Raw genomic sequence first — 18,237 nt, forward strand, 5'->3', positions numbered from 1 at the left:
TGTTGATTTTCTGGGAATGTCAGAAGTCATGTTCTCATTTAGCAAAAACAGTTTTAAAAGACACATGCGCTCCCCTTTTGTTATTTACCAAAAAGACTCCAACCCGTCCCGCACACCTGTTATACTCCAACTTTTATCTTCTTTTCTGCTTTCAAACTTTAAAAAACAAAAAACAAAACGAATTCCTGCTGATCTGCACAGACTCCTTTCAAGTAACCTCTCGTCAGGATCCTCCTGTTACCCATAACTGCGCGCGTCTCAAAAATTGTGCGGCCTTGAATTCATCTCTTCTCTCTTTTAGACTCCTATTCAATGCAAATCCAAGCGTCCAGAACAACGAATTCATTGGTATGTTGCTTTGTCTTTGCTCTACTAAACAGAAATGATCTCACATGTAACCACAGCAGCTCTACCTCGGCGTTGTTTATATAACAGACTTACGTAAACCCTTCTCTGCAGCGTAGTTATTAAAACTTGATTAGAGCAGATTGAAGAATATCTTTTATTAGATTTCCTTTATTTATTTCTTCCCAATCAGGACTTCATATTTGGAATCCATGTTTCCTTAGCAACAGCTATTCTCGGTTCCCAAACCGCGAGCCAAACCTTCACACAGGCAGAAAAAAAAAAAAAACTCATGACGCTGCCAGGGCAAATAAAATAATCTTGATAATGTGATGCAATCAAATGCAATCCCATGTAAATACAGGTCAGGCTGACTAAACCCGGCCCGCATTAATACGTTCTGAGGCCTCGCCCCAATTCGTAGCACGGGTTAAACGTAGGGACTTTTTCCTGTGAGACGAGCGCCGCGATCCTTGACGTTAGCAATTTATTATTCATTCACTGTATTCAGTGTCTCTGAGAGCACAAGAGGACGTTCACCCCTGAGTACGTTCGGTGCCAGATGCTTTTTGTGAAGGGCTCTTGAAACTGAATTTCAATTGATTTGCATTGGCATTCACTCTGCTTCCATGTCCTTGGGTAGAGAACCACCCACCGCCAACGACGAGCCCGACACCTGCCAACGACGGCGGCATTCATGTCCTCTTTCACGGCGCCATCAATACGCGCTGCCTCCAGCTATTCAGCGGCCTCATTGATAAGTGACGCAGGCGGACAATTGCCGGCAAACTATTGAAGTACATGTGTCCTTCGCTCCATGAACGAGGGGGGTTAATTAAAACTGTCACACCGGCTTTGAAAGAGAACTAAAATAAAATAAAGCAGGGATGTAGAGAGATTGAAAAGTAAATCTGAAGGAGAGTAAGGGGTAGACGGCCACGCAGGTGAGTGAATGTCTCGTCATGAAGCAAAAACACTGGGAGGTGAGGGGGGGTGTTTGGGGGGCTAGCGGAGACGGGAGGGGAGAGAAAAAGTCAGTGTGGAGAGGCTGAAAAGTATGTGCCTGAGTGTAAATAACAGAACAAAAAAATCAGAGTTCTGGCATCCTTCAGTTGAGATATTGAACTGCTTTGTCAATGTTTGTCCCCTCAGAATGATTCCACCACTGCCATGTTTCACTGTGTGGACTGAAAACGTATCTAAAAATAGTCTACAAATGTTTGGGGCGGCAAATAGGAGAATAACTTTAGGTCGAGAAATCCTTTAGCAGAGATCCTAAAGCATAAACCCGCACTCACAGACAGTCATTGAAAAACTACACCAAAGTGGGCGGAGCCAAGAGAGACAGAGGGGCCGAATGCAGGGCTGTGGTCAGGTCAAAGGAAAGCACTGTTGCCAACTTAGCAACCTTTTCAATATATTTAAGAAGCTTTCAGACCATTTGTAAAACCTTTTTTGAAAAGCAATACGCGACAAATCCAGTGAATTTTTTCTGTTTTACCGAGGACTTTAGTGAGGATACGTGAAGCGCCGATCACTCTGCGACAAGCCCTCCTCAGCAAGCCCCTCCCACTTCCTGTAGCAAACCGCCTGCAGTCAGAGCAGAGGAAACATCTCCACTCCATGTCCGCACTCCGAATGAACCACACATGTGCAAAACTGTAACGCTGTCCATTGATAGTCACAGCTGTAGCTTCTGACGTGTCTGAGTGGGATGGTTTTATACCCGAACATGGGGTCAAACTTTATACAGTTTATCTCCAGAACCAGTTGATTTGAGGTTTAGCTACTCTGGAATATCGCGCTACTTTCATCCCCCACAACATGGTGCAACTACAGCTGTGTTTCACTGTGTTCAGGGCATTTTGCATTGACTAACAACAACCTGCTTGGTCAGAGAGGGGATTTACAAAGAGAAAAGCCAGGAGAACAACGTCAGGCCCTTTATGGAGGTATTCCTCAGAAGGGATTTTAAAGAGAACTGCCTGGTCAAAAAGCTTCCCAATGGCATGCTGTGGCCAAACAGTTTCTCAGGATTTGCGTAGCATAGCAGAACGCTGCTAGCACATTGTTTCGCTGTGGGGACGGGACATTAAGAGGCTTCGCATTCACTACAAACAAACCGACTGCGTAAGTGAGTGGGTTATTAAGAAGATTTATTGCAAAAAAGGAAGAAAAGAACGGCTTCAGATTGTTAGTGTGAATAGAAAATAGCGCAGGCTCTTCACACAGGTATCCGTTAGGAAAGACCGTAAGGAACTGTTTAGTCATACATTGTTCGACATTGATCTAGAGGCCATTAAGCCCACCCATCCATCCAGCACCTGCTGACAGGACTTGCGTCTATTAAAACAGTTTATTAGGAGGTGAGATGATGAGGGGGCGCTCCACCAGCGCATCGGGGAGAGCAGCCATCTCCATCTCTATTAACGCACTCCATTTTCTTGATTGGCCTGTCACACGGACACACGTGACGTGCCAAGCAAAGAGGGTTGGCCGAGTGAGCGGCAGCTTTTATCCCTAAACGGAGCGCTCGCGGGTCACCCTGTTGCCACACGACGATGGATGGCGGGATAATGGCTGTGTTCTTTCTGTTTTTTCCACCTCGGTACCTTCCTGAATAACAAGTGAATCAATCACGGTCATATCCGAGTAGGAGGAATCGCTTTGCATTATACTGCGCCTTGCGAAATTACTTATTCCCCTTGAACGTTTTCAGATTTGTCACGTTTACAACCACAAATTTTGAATTATTCAGCATCGGTGTCGCTTTGTTATTCTCCCTGTAGGGAAATATGCTTTGCAGCCAGGTAGGAAAAAAAAACTACATACAAAAGACAATGAAAGATAATCTCTTTACAGGAAACAGAAATGCAACTGCAAGTAAATTGTGAAAGGGAAGAAAAAAGTTGAACCTCTCTCTCAAGATTTTATAGTCTTTACAGAGTTTCTTCCATTCATCTGTCAACCATCATCAGCTTCCCTTTCTCTGCTAAAAAAAAAACAAAAACAAAAAATCTTCCAAAGCATGCTACTATAAGATAAGATTGGGCATTAAAGTTGATATGCAGTGTTGGTTTTCAGGCCCACAAAGTACTCAGTATTTCACCAAAACAATCTGGCTGAGACAGAAAGACACGACTTATGATGAAAACTGGTTTTACTGTCATTTTCAGAGCAACTTAAATACTTACATTTCCAAAGTTTTTAACATGTACAGAGCCGGACTATTGAAATAACTCAAGCTATTCGGCGCTAATGTACATCCTCAGACCTCGCTACGCCTACAGGAGGATTTCCAAGTAGTTAAATAACATTTACAACATCCATTAACGGCTTGCCTTATGCTTAAATGTGAAAACAAACAAACAAAAAAAATCAAATACGTCAGTTATCGACGTCATACAAAGTTCTTTCTTGACTTTACTGACAAAATAAAAAGACGTGGAAATTTAAGGCGAAACTGAAAACCGATAAAGATCTCGGTGACTGATCTAAGTGCCCGGAGCGGCGGCGGCTCGGCGCACATGCATTTAAGGCTCGGCTGCTATCATCCTAACAGTTCCTGTGTTGACATTTTATTATCCCCACTACTGCTCATTCAAGCGATCCTGCAACTGTATAAATAGGAGCTGGTAGCTTATCCCTCTTTGCATGCATGGCATGCGCGTTCTGGAGCATCCGTCCTCGCTCTCCATGCCTGCAGTAACTCCGAGGTCTGGGAGTAAGGAGATAACACTTCCGTTGCCTTTGGACGTCCCACAAAGACACCGAAATCTGTGCCATTTCCGCTACCACCAGCCTCCCTCTCTCTCTTTCCTTCCTTATCCTTTTTTTTTCTTCTTCTGGTAAATCCCATCCTTTACCCGCTCACTTACTCAAGCAGATTGTTTTCCCCTAAATGCTGGAGGGACAGGGCTTGCCCAAATATTCCAATAATTCTCCCTCATGTCCACAGATTTAGGAGTCAGAGAAAAGAGCAGAGAGACAAAAAGCTGGCCAAACAGTTTATCTCCACTGTTGGTCTTCTTTCCCTCTGGGTGTCTGAAAGGTTCCAGAGGATCACCAGACTTTGCTTCTTTTTGTTTAGTCGGGGTGTAATTAGATCGCACATAGAACTGTAGCTGCCATTTTGGGACATGCAGATATATTAAAAAAATTTATTGGCTTTAGAGAGAGAGAGAGACAAGGCGGCTTTTTTCTCCTTCTTATTTCAATCACAGCGCAAAGTCAAGCGGAGCTACAGATTTCAGTTGTCAGGCTGACCTTCTGTATGTTTAAATTCACAAAGGCTTGCAGAGTGCAATATTGCAAGTTTTACTGCAGGATGTGTCTTTTAAGCTGAGTTTAAAAAAACACTAAAGTGTTGGACGGAAAATTAAATGACCCAGGGATGGAGCTGATTTAATCTTATAGGTCACTTACACTGACCTAGCATGCTGTTGTTATTGTTTTTCCTTCAAGAAAAAACACTCAAACAGGTGTCTGTGTAAAAGAAATAAAGTAGCTCATGGAGTCTTTTTCTGAACAATCACCAGGATTCTGGGACGGATGGGAGGGAAACTTAGAAAATCGGGTAAGGAATGAAGTCTGGAAATACAAATATTTTTTTTAAATATTCTATTCCTTTTCCATATTTAAACGTCAGACAATTCCAGCGCTACAGATTTAAATAGACATGTTTTCAACTTGGCAGCTGTGCACAGATGCTTAACATCGTGTTTGTTGGAAATGAGCAGCAGCCAATTGTGACCAAGGGAATCCTATTAAACAGAAACAAGAGCAGAGTGTGGCGCTTTCTACACAGCAGAGTAAAAAACACTGGGATTTCTGAGAACAGCTAAACGACCACCACCTGACAGAACAATGAGCATTAAATACGGGAACGTTGACGTGGGAGCGGGGTTGCGTTTGTTGGTGAAACAAACACAACAAAGAGCTGCTATCGCACTCGTCAGAGTGTTTAAAGACATGTCCACATGCCAATCAATTTAAAAACACTCCTGAATATTTTATCGCTAACATCCACCGCTTTTTCTTAAAAGCGTGTGCCCGATATATAACATCGCATTAAACCTGCACTTAGCACGCTTCAATTTAGACCCGACTAAAGCAAGGCGGCCGGGTGGGCGGGGGTGAGAATCCAAAAGATCCCGACTGCCTTGTTTACGAGCAGCAGGCGCGGACAGGCTTTTGCTTTCCATCAGGCCTCTCATTAATCTGGGAAATGTTTCAATCGATGGAGCATCATCATCCATCACTTGTCATTGTCTGACGCGGCCCGCTGGCTGGAGGCCTGAACAATCGGAGAGGACGAGCACAAACAACAATCAGAGCTCTTAGGAAGGCTGATGACGGCGTCTCGCTGAGAGGGGCTGCATGTGTAGCAAACGACGTGTTTGCTTTCTCTCGTCCGTCGCTGTGTTTTATTGTGTTTTAGTTACGGGCTTCTGTACTTGTTTGTGCTTTTAATGAGATGTTTGTCGTCGCCTGCTGTGATAAACATACAGGCTAAGCATTCGGGAAACGTCAAATGTCCTTTATAATAGACTAAGACAATGCATTTCTCAATGTACTATCAATGTACTACTAAATACCATTAGGTAGCCACAACATATGGCTAATATATATATATATATATATATATATATATATATATATATATATATATATATATATATATATATATATATATATATTATATAGCTTTCCATCTTCATCTTTGACCTTCTGCCCACCTCAGGAGGCCAGCTGGCTTTTATGAAGTATGAAAATGAAGTGTCTTTCTCAAAATAATGGCTGATCATTTCTCCGTGACGACTCCTCTGTCCTCACCTGTTGGAAAGCTACGTTACGTTTGAGGCGACACAGACAGAACAAGGCTCAGACTCTGTATCAGGGCTGATCAACCTTAGTGGACTGTGACTTAATGTTTCCTTTATATTTATTCTTACAACTGTGATTTTCAGACCTAAAACTTCTGCACTTGGTGCATGTCATAGGTCTGGAAATCCAAACAGGTTCAAAAAGAGCGGCGCAACACAAAGTTAGGCATCTTTCACTTTCCTCTTGCCAGACCTCTGAAACCAAAGTTGACAGATTATGCTAGCGGCTATGAAACTTTGGGCCTGCCTTGTTTCTCTCTCATCTTTTTCTCTCTCGACTGACAGGTTGGATCTCAAACAAAACCAGCAATCAGTATCACTCAGAGAGAAACAGATGGGTGCATCTGAAGCTTTTGGTCCTGCTGTGGTCAAAGTTTATCTCCAAAGCTAACCCCACGTTCTCAAATAAAGAATAGAGTAGAGATCTACACATGGGTTGCAGGTGTTTATATTTAAACTAAATAAAGCTCAGCCAGAGCCTAACGCAAAAAAAAAAAAAAAAAAAAAAGATCCAAGATCCAGTGTACAAACAGAAGCCAGCCTCGTGGTATTTGTGGGACGCTGGTTATTTTACGACACCGTGCAGACGAAGTAAGGAAAGAAGTGTTTTTGTTGGGTGACATTTCAGTCGGGTCACAGAGGTAAAAACATAACCAGTCAGGCCTCCGGCAGGTGGGAAGCCCAGCGGCTCCAGACTCATCCTGGCATTGATTGAGGTTTGCAGGGGGAGCTGAGCGCTTCAGACGCTGCCAATTAACCTGCTGCCACCTTGTGACATTTAAAAGAAAACAGCAGCAATCGGACTTGTCTGCGCGTGCGTACACACACACACACACACACACACACACACACACACGCACACACACACACACACACACACACACACACACTCTGTGCACAAAGCAGTCGTGGCTTTCAGGTGATAACACAAACTCCCTGCCTCGCAGTTGTTATTGCTATTGAACTAGATATCTGGGTTTTGGGGGCTGGGGGGGATGTATTCATGACCTTTCCCCCATTGGAATGCCTAATTATTTGCACTTATTTATGGTCATATAATTTTAAAAACGTATTTTTATGTTTCAGGCGACACAGACAGAGCATATGGTTATGATAAGAGAAAGCAGAAGATTAGTGGTAGATCACCTTTCTCTACTGTAATCAGGTTAACCAGACTCATTATAGTGGAAGATAGATGCAAACTTAAGAAAAGTGAAATTGTACCAAAACGTTCTTCATCACAGTCAGGTTGAGCACAGTTTTCCAACCAGCTTACTTACATTTCTGACTTTTTTCACCCTCTAATAAGCTAGCCTTTTTTTTGTGCATTACAAAATCAGACACTTTACAATGCATACATCCATTTCTGTGACTTCAATTTCAATGTGTGGCACATTACACTGCTTACATTCAATATCACGGCTGTTTGCCTCGAAAAGTAGCCCACCCTAAACATGCTGCTGTGCATCAAAATAATTCATCTTTATCCATTTTGCAGAGCATTGTTGTTTTTTTTATTTATTATTTCATATTTCCTGCATGAGCGCAGTAAAAAAACAAGCGGGCACTTATGAACGTTTCTGACAGGGATACTCTAAAGTAGGGCATTTCCAAACCAAAACAACAATGGGAGATGTCTCCGCTCGCGGTCCTCAACAATGCGGAGATGAATAATGGTATTATCTCAACACGTTGAACCACACTGATGGTTCAATTTACAAACAATCACACAGTCTGTCACTTCTCTGCCGCTCGCTTCCCCTGTCTAATTCTGTCCCAAACGCTCGCAGAATAGGCCTTCGGTCTAACTGCATCCTGGAAATGAAATGGTATGGAGCGGAAAAAAACAGGGCTCTTTTTCTGCAGTACGAGAACACAAACGTGCACCTGCATGCATACACACACACACACACACACGCACGCGCGCGCACACACGCAGAGCTACACAAAGGCAGGGCCAGTATCCCCCTGAGTGTTCCCTACTGCTGTGTCTATGAAAAATTTACACAGAAGTGATCTCATCAGCTATTTTGAGCACATCTCTGACCCAGGAAGGTTTTTAAAGAGCTAGTATCTGTCTCGGCTTTCTGTGATGATTGCGTTACTGTCTGACGGCGTTGCGAGCGCGCGCGCGTTTGCGTGTGTACATAAAACACGATCAGCCGGGTGCCTTCTTTGTCTTACTGCTCCCGTAATATCGTTGAAAATTGCCTCCGAGTTGGACCTTTCCGGCTCATCTCGCAGACGTCGCAGTTGCTGCAACTCCGGCGTTGAAAGCAGACTATATTACTCATCTTTTTGTGCATCTCTTGCAGCCACAAAACAGTTTATCAATTACAGAAAAAGAAGCATTTTGCTCTTCCGCCTGCAGGATTCTCAATGATTTTGACAAGACTCCTTTTATTCTCCTCGCAGGAGACACACACACACACACACACACACACACACACACACACACACACACACACACACACACACACACTCATTGAGCAAGTGAGTTACAGAGAGAGACAAAAAAAAAATCAATTGCTTTTGAAAGAACTCCATCAGCAAATTGAGTCAATTTCAGGATTCTCTGTGAAGTCTCTGATGCAAAGGCTCACCACAAACACTGCAATCCAATTTTATAGAGAGAGCCAGGGCTGCTCTTGAGATGAATAGTCCGGATCTGAAGTGTTGATGTTGGAGGCACAGGTCTACCTGCTCGTACTTACTTTCCCACAGGTAATGAGACGGGCTCCTCCGTCCTTATTTCAACAACAAGGAACCTCGGAAAATGTTCAAGGAGAGGCAGGAATGAAAGGGGGAAAAGAAAAAAAAAAACATGCGCATTTTCTGAGGGTTTTCAGTGGATTTGCAGAGATCTACTGGACATGCAACAAATGAGGCAGCCTTTTCTGATACAACGCTCTCAAGCTAAGTTTATTTATACAGCACAAAACCGAGTTCACTCAAAATCCTTTTGATTCAATCCGATTTATTCCAGTATAAACTCAAATCAGGCAGAATCAGGTGATTGTATAAAAAATGAAAACATTACTGAATCTTCACTTTTCAACTCGCTTTCATGTGTAACAAGAGAAGAAGAGCGAGTTCCCTTTAGCAGAAAGAAACTTCCAAAAAAAAACAAAACAAGTTCAGCAACGATGAAGATGACGCAACGATGAAGACGACACGGACAAACAGAGACACTGAATCAGGTGTTACTTTCAGACAAATACATTGTGTGAAAAGTTACAGATTCTACTATTTTATACATATTAATAGATAATTGAACAAATTTTAACATTGGACAAATTTACCCTGAAGAAGTACAACAGATGAATTCACCTATTTGGGGGAAGATTAAACAGCATTTGGACAAATTAATTGAATTTTTTTAGCCAGACTGAGGTCTGATTACTACCAGGTCTGTAGAAAAAAGAAGTAGACAAAAATATCTAAAAAAAAAAAAAAAAAGCACCAGATCCTACCACAATCTAAAGAAAAATCAACTTTTTGGAACTTTATATCCTGCTATAATGTTATTCCATTATCAAAAACACAGCTGGAGTGTTGTTTTGATACATTCATGCATGTTCGAGGAATCCTTGGACCATTCAAGGGCGAATTAAAACCTGCTCATACAATGTGCTGCCCTTTTCCCCGAAGCTGCTCCATAGAGCTGCGGTCTCCAGCCGAGCTCCTCCAGACTAGCGGTAGCAACAATTAGCAAACACCTGGTGGAACCGCACATCTGCTGTGCTCCTTATACAAACTACAACAATCCTAAAAGCTGTTACAAACAGTGACGATGTGTGACGATGTGCTGAAGGGAGAGTGTTGGAAAGGACGTTCTTGAAAAGATTCGGCTGTGATGCAAAGTTCATCTTCTTTTGATATATCCAGCAACTGAAGATTACGGAGTTACTTGATTGTGCTAAGAAATGGATTTATGTGCATGGAAAACACATAACACCCTTCCCTCCCTTAACAACTCTCAGTCTGGAAAGTATTACAGAGCCATTTGTAAGGCTTGAGACACCAGCTAACCACAGAGAGCATTAGAGGTCCGTCTCAGATCAGAGCCGTCTCCTGCTTAGATTTACATCCGGATGTTGATTAGCTCACTCAGAAACCTCGTCCAGCTAAAAACCAACATATTAGCAGCTCAATGTCTGATTGTCTGATCCTTTATTTTCAGAAATATTGCCTCAGTTTATAATGGGACACAAAGGCCTGGGACACAAATTGTGCTGGATGATAAATTGTCTCAAAAGTTACTGCGATAAATGATGATATTGTTATTTTGAGACCATTTTCAAATAAAATGATGGAAATAGCAAAATAAGGTAAGAACTCGTTCTCAAAGATCTTAAATTACAATGAACACTGGAACTGAAAGATATTTTAAATATCCAAAATAAATAAACAAAACGACAGAAACAACAGATAAAAATGAATTTATGAAATCTCTATAAACAAAATTGACCTTCAAAATAAGGGATAGTTGAGACCAATGCACCAGACTGAAGACTTGTGTCATCAAGTTTTTGGTAGAAATAGAAAGAAAACAGAAAAGTGACAATAAATCAATGAATCAAATGAGTGAAAGTGAGATCTACATTGTTTTAGACGTTTTTCTGGATTCTTCTTTCACCTCCTGAATGAGGCATCGATCATTTTGCTCACCATGGTTGGTTGGCTTTGAAACAATTTCAGACCCATAGATGTCGACAACATCCAGTTAATAAAACCATAAAAGTCGCCAAATGCAAAAACAGACACGGCTGCAGTCCACATATGCTGCTAAAAATGAATTCATACGTCTTTATTTGAAATTCTAATTATGACAGTGGAAGAGGACGGCAGACGAATCCAAATATCGCGGACTCCGGAGCCTGGGCCGACTAATGAACATGTACAACAAATATATTTGTCTACATCTGAACACCTGAATGACTTATGAAGAACGATGCATTGACTAGCACTTGTAATTAACATACCACATTTATCTCAAAGGAATACCTACCTAATGGTAATATTAATTATCTTGACTCAGAGCAAACGACGTTTTCAGTGCGACCATGGCTACGCGCTGTTACGATTAATTATGCGTTCATTTTCTGTCTGATTAAAACTCTGAAACCTACAGGTTTTCTTCCCCTACGTTTACATCAGATCGTTTTGTGCCAAAGCAGATTCCCTGGGAAAACAGTCCTATCAGTAAAGTAACGTGATTAACCTCCGAATCGCTGCATCTTACGTTTAGCAATCCGCACGATAGCAGCAGAATCCCTCTACGGCTTGATTAATGCACGAGCCTCATCTTGATAGAGCTGACGGAGCAGATCCGACAGGGAGTGTCTGAACTGCTGCTAACAAAATAGGCAGAGACGTTCGCTCGCCTGCCAACAGATGCTCCATAACAGCACACACCACGAAAAGAGAAGATCAAGCAGGCTGTATATCGACAGGGCAGCTTCTCGGGGTCAGGAGAGGAAGAAGGAGAATTGCTTTGAAGAAGCCTAGTTCGCTCATTAATGCTCGAGACGCACGAGGATGGCAGTTCCTACGTTTTCGACTGCAGGAGAGCGTGGTGATGAAGTTATTAGCTTTAATGATGCAGCAAAGACTCAGCAAAGACAACAGAGGAGGAATTCGGTTTCATGCACGAGTATTTGAACCCGCCGTCAACAGCAAGTGACCTGTTCATTGAGGGGTGGAGGAGGTGTTTTTTTTCTTGTTATTGTTATTTTCAGCTGGGTAATTTAAAATGCAATCAGAGAAAAGTTAAATTTTTACCATACAAGACTGCAAACTTCCTTCTTCTTTTTTATCTTTTCTCCTCAGGAGTCGTCACAGCGAATCATTTAGTCCTACGCCTTCCATGCTCTCACACCAACTAACTTCATGTCCTCTTTCACCACATCCATAAATCCATAAATCTCCTCTCTGGCCTCCTGCCTGGTGGCTTCGACCTCTGCCTCCTTCTGCTGATATTAGTAGCTGTGTTTGCACTGATAAATAGAGCTGTGCAAATTGGAATTACAAAGAATTTGGTCCAAAAAGGATTTTGCGGACAGATGAGGTTGTTTTTCAGCCATATCGAAATTTGTGTATTTCGCAAAGCCGCATTGGAAGCTTTTTCTTCTTCTTCTTCTCCGCATCACGCCAGTTTCTGTACAGCAGCAATGCGCTTATTCGTCGTCGTAGGCACTGGTTTCCGTATACAATCGCTAACTTCAATTTTCCCAAAAAGCCACACGAGTAGCCGCTCCCAAGTGTAAGGAGCTTGCAGACTTCTTCGCGTTTGATTTTAATTGTGCTTCTTATTTAATGGAAACAGCACAACTTTTAAATTGTGTTTTGTCGATATTAGATCGAAAAAGTCCTACATGCATTTATAATGGAAACCCGTCTACCGTCTCTTCCCTGAACATGTTCAAGTCATCTCACTCTGGCCTCTCTGACTTCATCTCCAAAACATCTACAGTGAGCCGTCCCTCTGATGTACTCGTCCCTCATCCATCCTCGTCCCTCATCCATCCTCGTCCCTCATCCATCCTCGTCCTTCATCCATCCTCGTCACCTCATCCATCCTTGTCCCTCATCCATCCTCGTCCCCTCATCCATCCTCGTCCCCTCATCCATCCTCGTCCCCTCATCCATCCTCGTCCCCTCATCCATCCTCGTCACCTCATCCATCCTTGTCCCTCATCCATCCTCGTCCCCTCATCCATCCTCGTCCCCTCATCCATCCTCGTCACCTCATCCATCCTCGTCACCTCATCCATCCTCGTCACCTTATCCATCCTCGTCCCTCATCCATCCTCGTCCTTCATCCATCCTCGTCACCTCATCCATTCTCGTCCCCTCATCCATCCTCGTCCCCTCATCCATCCTCGTCCCTCATCCATCCTCGTCACCTCATCCATCCTCATCCCTCATCCATCCTCGTCCCTCATCCATCCTCGTCACACTCCAGGAGAACGTCAACATCTTGACCTCTGTGACCTTCAGCTCTGCCTCCTCCTTGGTTCTGTCTCTGAACTGTACAACGTCATGGTCTCACTACTGTCTCATACACCTTTCCTTTCATTCTTGCTGATGCCCTTTTATCACACTTGACACATCTCTCCACCCATCCTAACCTGCCTCCACATGCTTCTTCGCCTCTTTTCCACTCTCTCCGTCGCTCTGTATCGTTGGCCATTGAAGTACTTAAAGTCTTCTGCATTCTTCAAGTGCTTCACCTTCAAAACTGCTTTTTTATAGAACCAGCAAACAAATGCAGTAAACACGCACTACTGCTTGTGCTGTCAATGACGCATATCTCTGCAATGATCTCTGCAATTTGAAGAGTAAGTGTCATAAATTTTAAGGCACAGGCAACAATGTGTTACCTGGAATGTGGGTAAAGACACCAAACCTATTACAGCCCAACCGCTTGAATCATTTTTCTTCCACCTTGCACTACTATGCACTACTTCCAAATAAAACGCAGTTAAGTGTTTGGCTTTAATATCAGGAATTGCAGAAAAGTTGAAGTGTCTTGAACACTTTGTAAGCCACAATACACACGTCCTCCTCACTAACTCGCTTCGATTTTCCACCTTCTTATTTCAATGTCACCCACGCTGTTAAATTTGTCTGCTGTCATGGATGATGCACAGGGTTATCCTGAGCCAGAACTGCTCTGTAAATCTTTGGGTGTAAAAATAACATTAGTTTCACAATGCCACCTTCTTCCCAGAGGGCACTCTTTTCTTTTCTTTTTTTTTTTTACCCATACGACCTTTTCAAATGCGACTCATGCACATTAACACAAACAAGAAGAAAGAAAGCCTTGAATGCCCTCTCGTGTAGGGCAAACTAACTTCGGCTTAAAGCCGGGGTGTTGTTATTCAGAGCCCCGTCGTACCTTCGCAGTAGGCGTTATCATCGCGCAGCGGGCGGAAGCCGTCCTTACAGACGCAGCAGTCTCCTGCCTCCAGGTTCACGCAGTCGGAGTGCTCCGTGCAGCCGTGGCCCTCTGAGCAGAAGTCATGACCTGCAGCAGGCGCGCATCCGCAAAGGTCGAAACACACAGAGGAGACGGGAGGAAAGGTTGTGCTTCAGGATCATGTATTTTGCTTCGTGGTGTTTTAACTGTCGAGTCTCTTACTGGCATACTTAGGCAAAAACACTAGTAGTTGCTCTAGAAACTAAAGAAAATGTTAAAAATGTGTATTTTCTACATGTCAGTTTTCACCAGAAAAAGTAATCAGTATATGGGAGTCTTTTCTTAATAAATAAATGTTCCCAAATTGTTTTTTTTTTTAATGTATGATTTTTTTATAGGTGTTTTAAACATCTTTCCCAAATGTAGACGACACTCAACAATTAAACTCCTGGTCTATCTGGTTATCATTACTGCAGAATAATGGGCTGGCTAAAGCATTTACAGCAAGAACAATCTCCCGTACCTCTGCAGACTTTACAGCATCTGCTGCTCAACGTGATTTGCTCCGACTCCGGGCAGCTGAGTTCAGGACAGGGATCGGTGGGGACGACCCGATGCATGCTTCGCTCCTGTGAAGGGCACATCAAAATCCCCATGAGCTACTTCTCAGGTGAACTCTGCTATCCTCCTTCATTTTCTCAGGTCCTGAGGATAATTATGTAGGTAATTATTCATCTATTGTGTTTCCTTTTCCAATGTTCCGCTCTCCCTCTTCCTCCTACGTTCATTACAGTCCAATTACGGATTGGGCCACTCAGAGATTTTTCTTTTTTTTTTTTAACCCCCGAATCTATGTTTGGAGGTGAGAAAAAGAAATAGTGTGTCTTTATTAAAGGAGACAAATGGTGAATCAAACATTTGGATTAAGTCTGCATTTAGTCAGTGTGTGAAACTGATTAGAGGTTATCTTTCCCCCACATGCCTGTAGCCAGCTTCCCTAATGATCTAATCTGTGCGCGTCCCACTGATGCTAATTTGGACTCATTAAAATTCTGAGATAGCGAGGATGACAACAATCAAACATCTCAATCAAACAAATGTTTTGCTTCATCTTCAGATGGTCTCCTGGTAAAAGCTGTCTGTGATGTTTCAGTTCATCGTAGTCCTGTGTGAAATCCTGCTAAACTTTTCTCCAAAACATCTAAACAAAAAAAAAAAAAAAAGTTTCCCTGCTAGCAGTACTTCTCGCCAGCCACCCTAAAAACCTCCGCCATCTTTCGCAGCCAGCAGGCAGACAGAAGATCAGAGGCATGACAAGCAGCTGTCAGGGGGAGCCCGGAGAAGTTTGCCGCGGTGGGCTGACTGACAGCCCTCCCCTTCCCCACTTCTTTGATCTGCCGGGGGGCTGCCAGTCATTTTTGCGGGGACTACAGATGGGCCAGGTGTGGTGCGAGCGAGCGAGCCAGACAGCTGTCTGGAGCGGCTCATTCCAGCGGTTCACTGGAACCCAGGAATCGGTTGGTTTGTTACGGCGCAGACGGGTGATTAAAACTTCAGATCACTTTTCTGTGATTGATTGAGCCTGTCTGGTGCAACGCCATCAAGTGAAGTACTCCCAAAAGTGAGCAACGCACCCATCTGGTGCGGCAGGCGGACAAAAGTTAAACATTTTGAATAATTACTTAATAGAACTAATTTGAGTCAACATCGTGTCTGATGACTGGCTTTGAAAAACGGCTGCAGTCGATGACAGATGCACCGCCGAGGAGCTGAGCTCAGCTGAGCCTCTTGTCTACTGCAAGGCACAACTCAGCCGAAGTAGACATGTGAATTTGGAGCAATTTTTCATCACGGTAAAGGTAGGGGAGCTTCTAACACATATATGAAAACACAATAGGAATGAGAGCAGTCGGGTTAAATTGCCTTGGTCTGATTATTTTCTAACACCCTTGATTTTCAGTTGCTGTTTGATTCATTTGACACTATTTTTGCAAACAGACTAAATGAAATTCTGCAATTGCTGCATGTTGGTTTCACGTTACATATCGGTCTGAATAAAGTGGACCAATCATGTCGGGTTCCTTTTCTCCTTTTCTGTCAGTATCCAAGGAGATCCTCGGGGCTCCTAGTGTGGAGAACTAAAATCATTCTTCATTTTCGACACAAATAACCTTTGTGATAAGTTATCAAACTTCAAATTTACATTTTATCCAAATGAAACAATGATGTTGGCTTACATCAATAGTTCACTGGATTTTTTCCAGTTGACTTTGGATGTTCGCTTCAGATTAGCCCAACTTAACGTTTTGCTAAATACACAGGGAAAAAAAGATATTTCCAAGGGGTAAAAGTTACTGAAATTAAAATTAATCAAATGGCCAAAATTAAGGTGGCAAAATCTTATAAGAACGTGGGAACTATTGTCAATATTCTGTTTGATTTTTAGCATATTTTGGTGCCTTTGTGACCAGTTCTCCCTTGAAATCGATATTTTAGTATTAAGACTTTTATCTGGATTAATGAAGGATATAATAACAGCAACAGAGGTTTGTGTAAATGTGTTCTACATAAAAACCAAACCAGTGATCTCAGATTTCCACTCTGCTTTTTTGTTTTGTTGTGACCCTGTGTTCTGACTTCTTTCTTTGTTTTGTGACTCTAGGAGTTAAATGCGGCCGAGTAAATGTTTCTGGTGTGTGAAGATTCAGAGCAGTGAGGGGGTTTAGAGTGACTCCACTTCACCTTAGCGTGAATGCTGATGTCTGTAGCTAAAGAAAGAAGATCACGGTTAAGTGAAGCAGCACATTGCAGAGCTTAGAAAAAGTTGTTTGGGACAAAGAAGGCCAGCAAAATTAGCTCAAGCAGAAAAAGCAGCTCGGTAAGCCCGAATTTCGTAAAGCTAGACCACTTTGGATATGCAATAAGCATTTAGTCAGACAGCATACTGCACACTGTGACACAGACATCGATGATGTAATAGCTACGACCTGAGTTACGGCCCAATTTTCTTTCAGGGGAGGATTTTGATTCAATTCTTTTCACTAAACAGGGTGCAGCGTGTGTTTCTGAGTGTATGTGCTGACTTGACTTACCCGGCATTCAAACAGCAGGCACCTGCCAGAAGAGTCGCGCACAGCCTTCTGATCTCCCTCCACCAACTCTCTTCCACCAAACAGGCAGACAGCTGGTGGGAGAAACACACACACACATACGCGCACACGCACACGCACACACCCCCACACACACACACACACGCACACACACACACACACATAAATGAACTGAAGAAGGCGCACTATACAAGTAAAAAAAGACTTAAGAGCCCAACTTCACATTTTTTGATGTAATACTTAAGATAAGGATCTGCCTTTTTTTCCCTACATGCGGCATGTCAACAAGAAGATGTGAGCTAGCAAAAAATATTTTGTTACATTACCTAATTATTATTATTATTTTCTCTTTTTTTTAGGTAAAGAACAGCTTGAATTATTCTGTGCAAACATGTTTTCACTGCTTCATAGACCAGAGCAAACAAATCGAAAAAACAAAACTTTAAAATAATCTGAGCTCAACAGGAACAGCAAAGCTAGTTTCCCGCTAACCCCACGACTGGACAGGAACAGTCAAAATGGGTAAATAAACAGTTTAAAGAATAAGATATGTGCCTTGTCTGTAAATAGCTTAAGGTAATGCTCCAACGCATCCACTGGAACTAATACAGTCCATGCACAAAAAGACTGAAATGTCTGAATTCGTTTTGTTTTGTGGTAAATTAGCTGAGATGGGACAAAGTTCCCGGATTTAAAACTGAGGCCTGAGGTTGAATAACATTTTAATTGATAGAAAGTATCATGTTTGTTCCTGGGGATTAACGTGAATAAATCCCTAATCTGACTTTTGGTAAAGTCATAACGTAACGGTTTGGTGACCTAAACTACAAACAATAACTAGGGAAAAATTAGGCTTTATTTTTTCTTACGTTTTGCGTTTCTCCCCAAATTTCCCAACACCGAAGCCAGAGCTGCTTAACATGCCTGACATATTCCGTTCTTATCATCAGAAGCTCCTTTAAGCTTTTTAAAG

The 18,237-nt window shown here is 42.6% G+C and overlaps 1 protein-coding gene across 1 annotated transcript in view; it reads right to left on the reverse strand.

The window, feature by feature from the left end:
* nell2a (neural EGFL like 2a) overlaps positions 1–18,237 on the reverse strand; it is a 97,987-nt gene that overhangs the window by 45,356 nt on the left and 34,394 nt on the right. Inside the window, exons 10-12 of the mRNA XM_088006476.1 lie at positions 17,247–17,338; positions 14,678–14,783; positions 14,134–14,262 (exon numbers count right to left, since the gene is read on the reverse strand). Coding sequence (XP_087862602.1) covers positions 14,134–14,262; positions 14,678–14,783; positions 17,247–17,338 — 327 coding nt within the window. The remainder of the gene's footprint in view (positions 1–14,133; positions 14,263–14,677; positions 14,784–17,246; positions 17,339–18,237) is intronic.

Source organism: Poecilia mexicana, unplaced genomic scaffold, assembly GCF_051168715.1.
Source record: "Poecilia mexicana isolate PSO_F unplaced genomic scaffold, ASM5116871v1 scaffold_6, whole genome shotgun sequence".
NCBI lineage: Eukaryota > Metazoa > Chordata > Actinopteri > Cyprinodontiformes > Poeciliidae > Poecilia > Poecilia mexicana.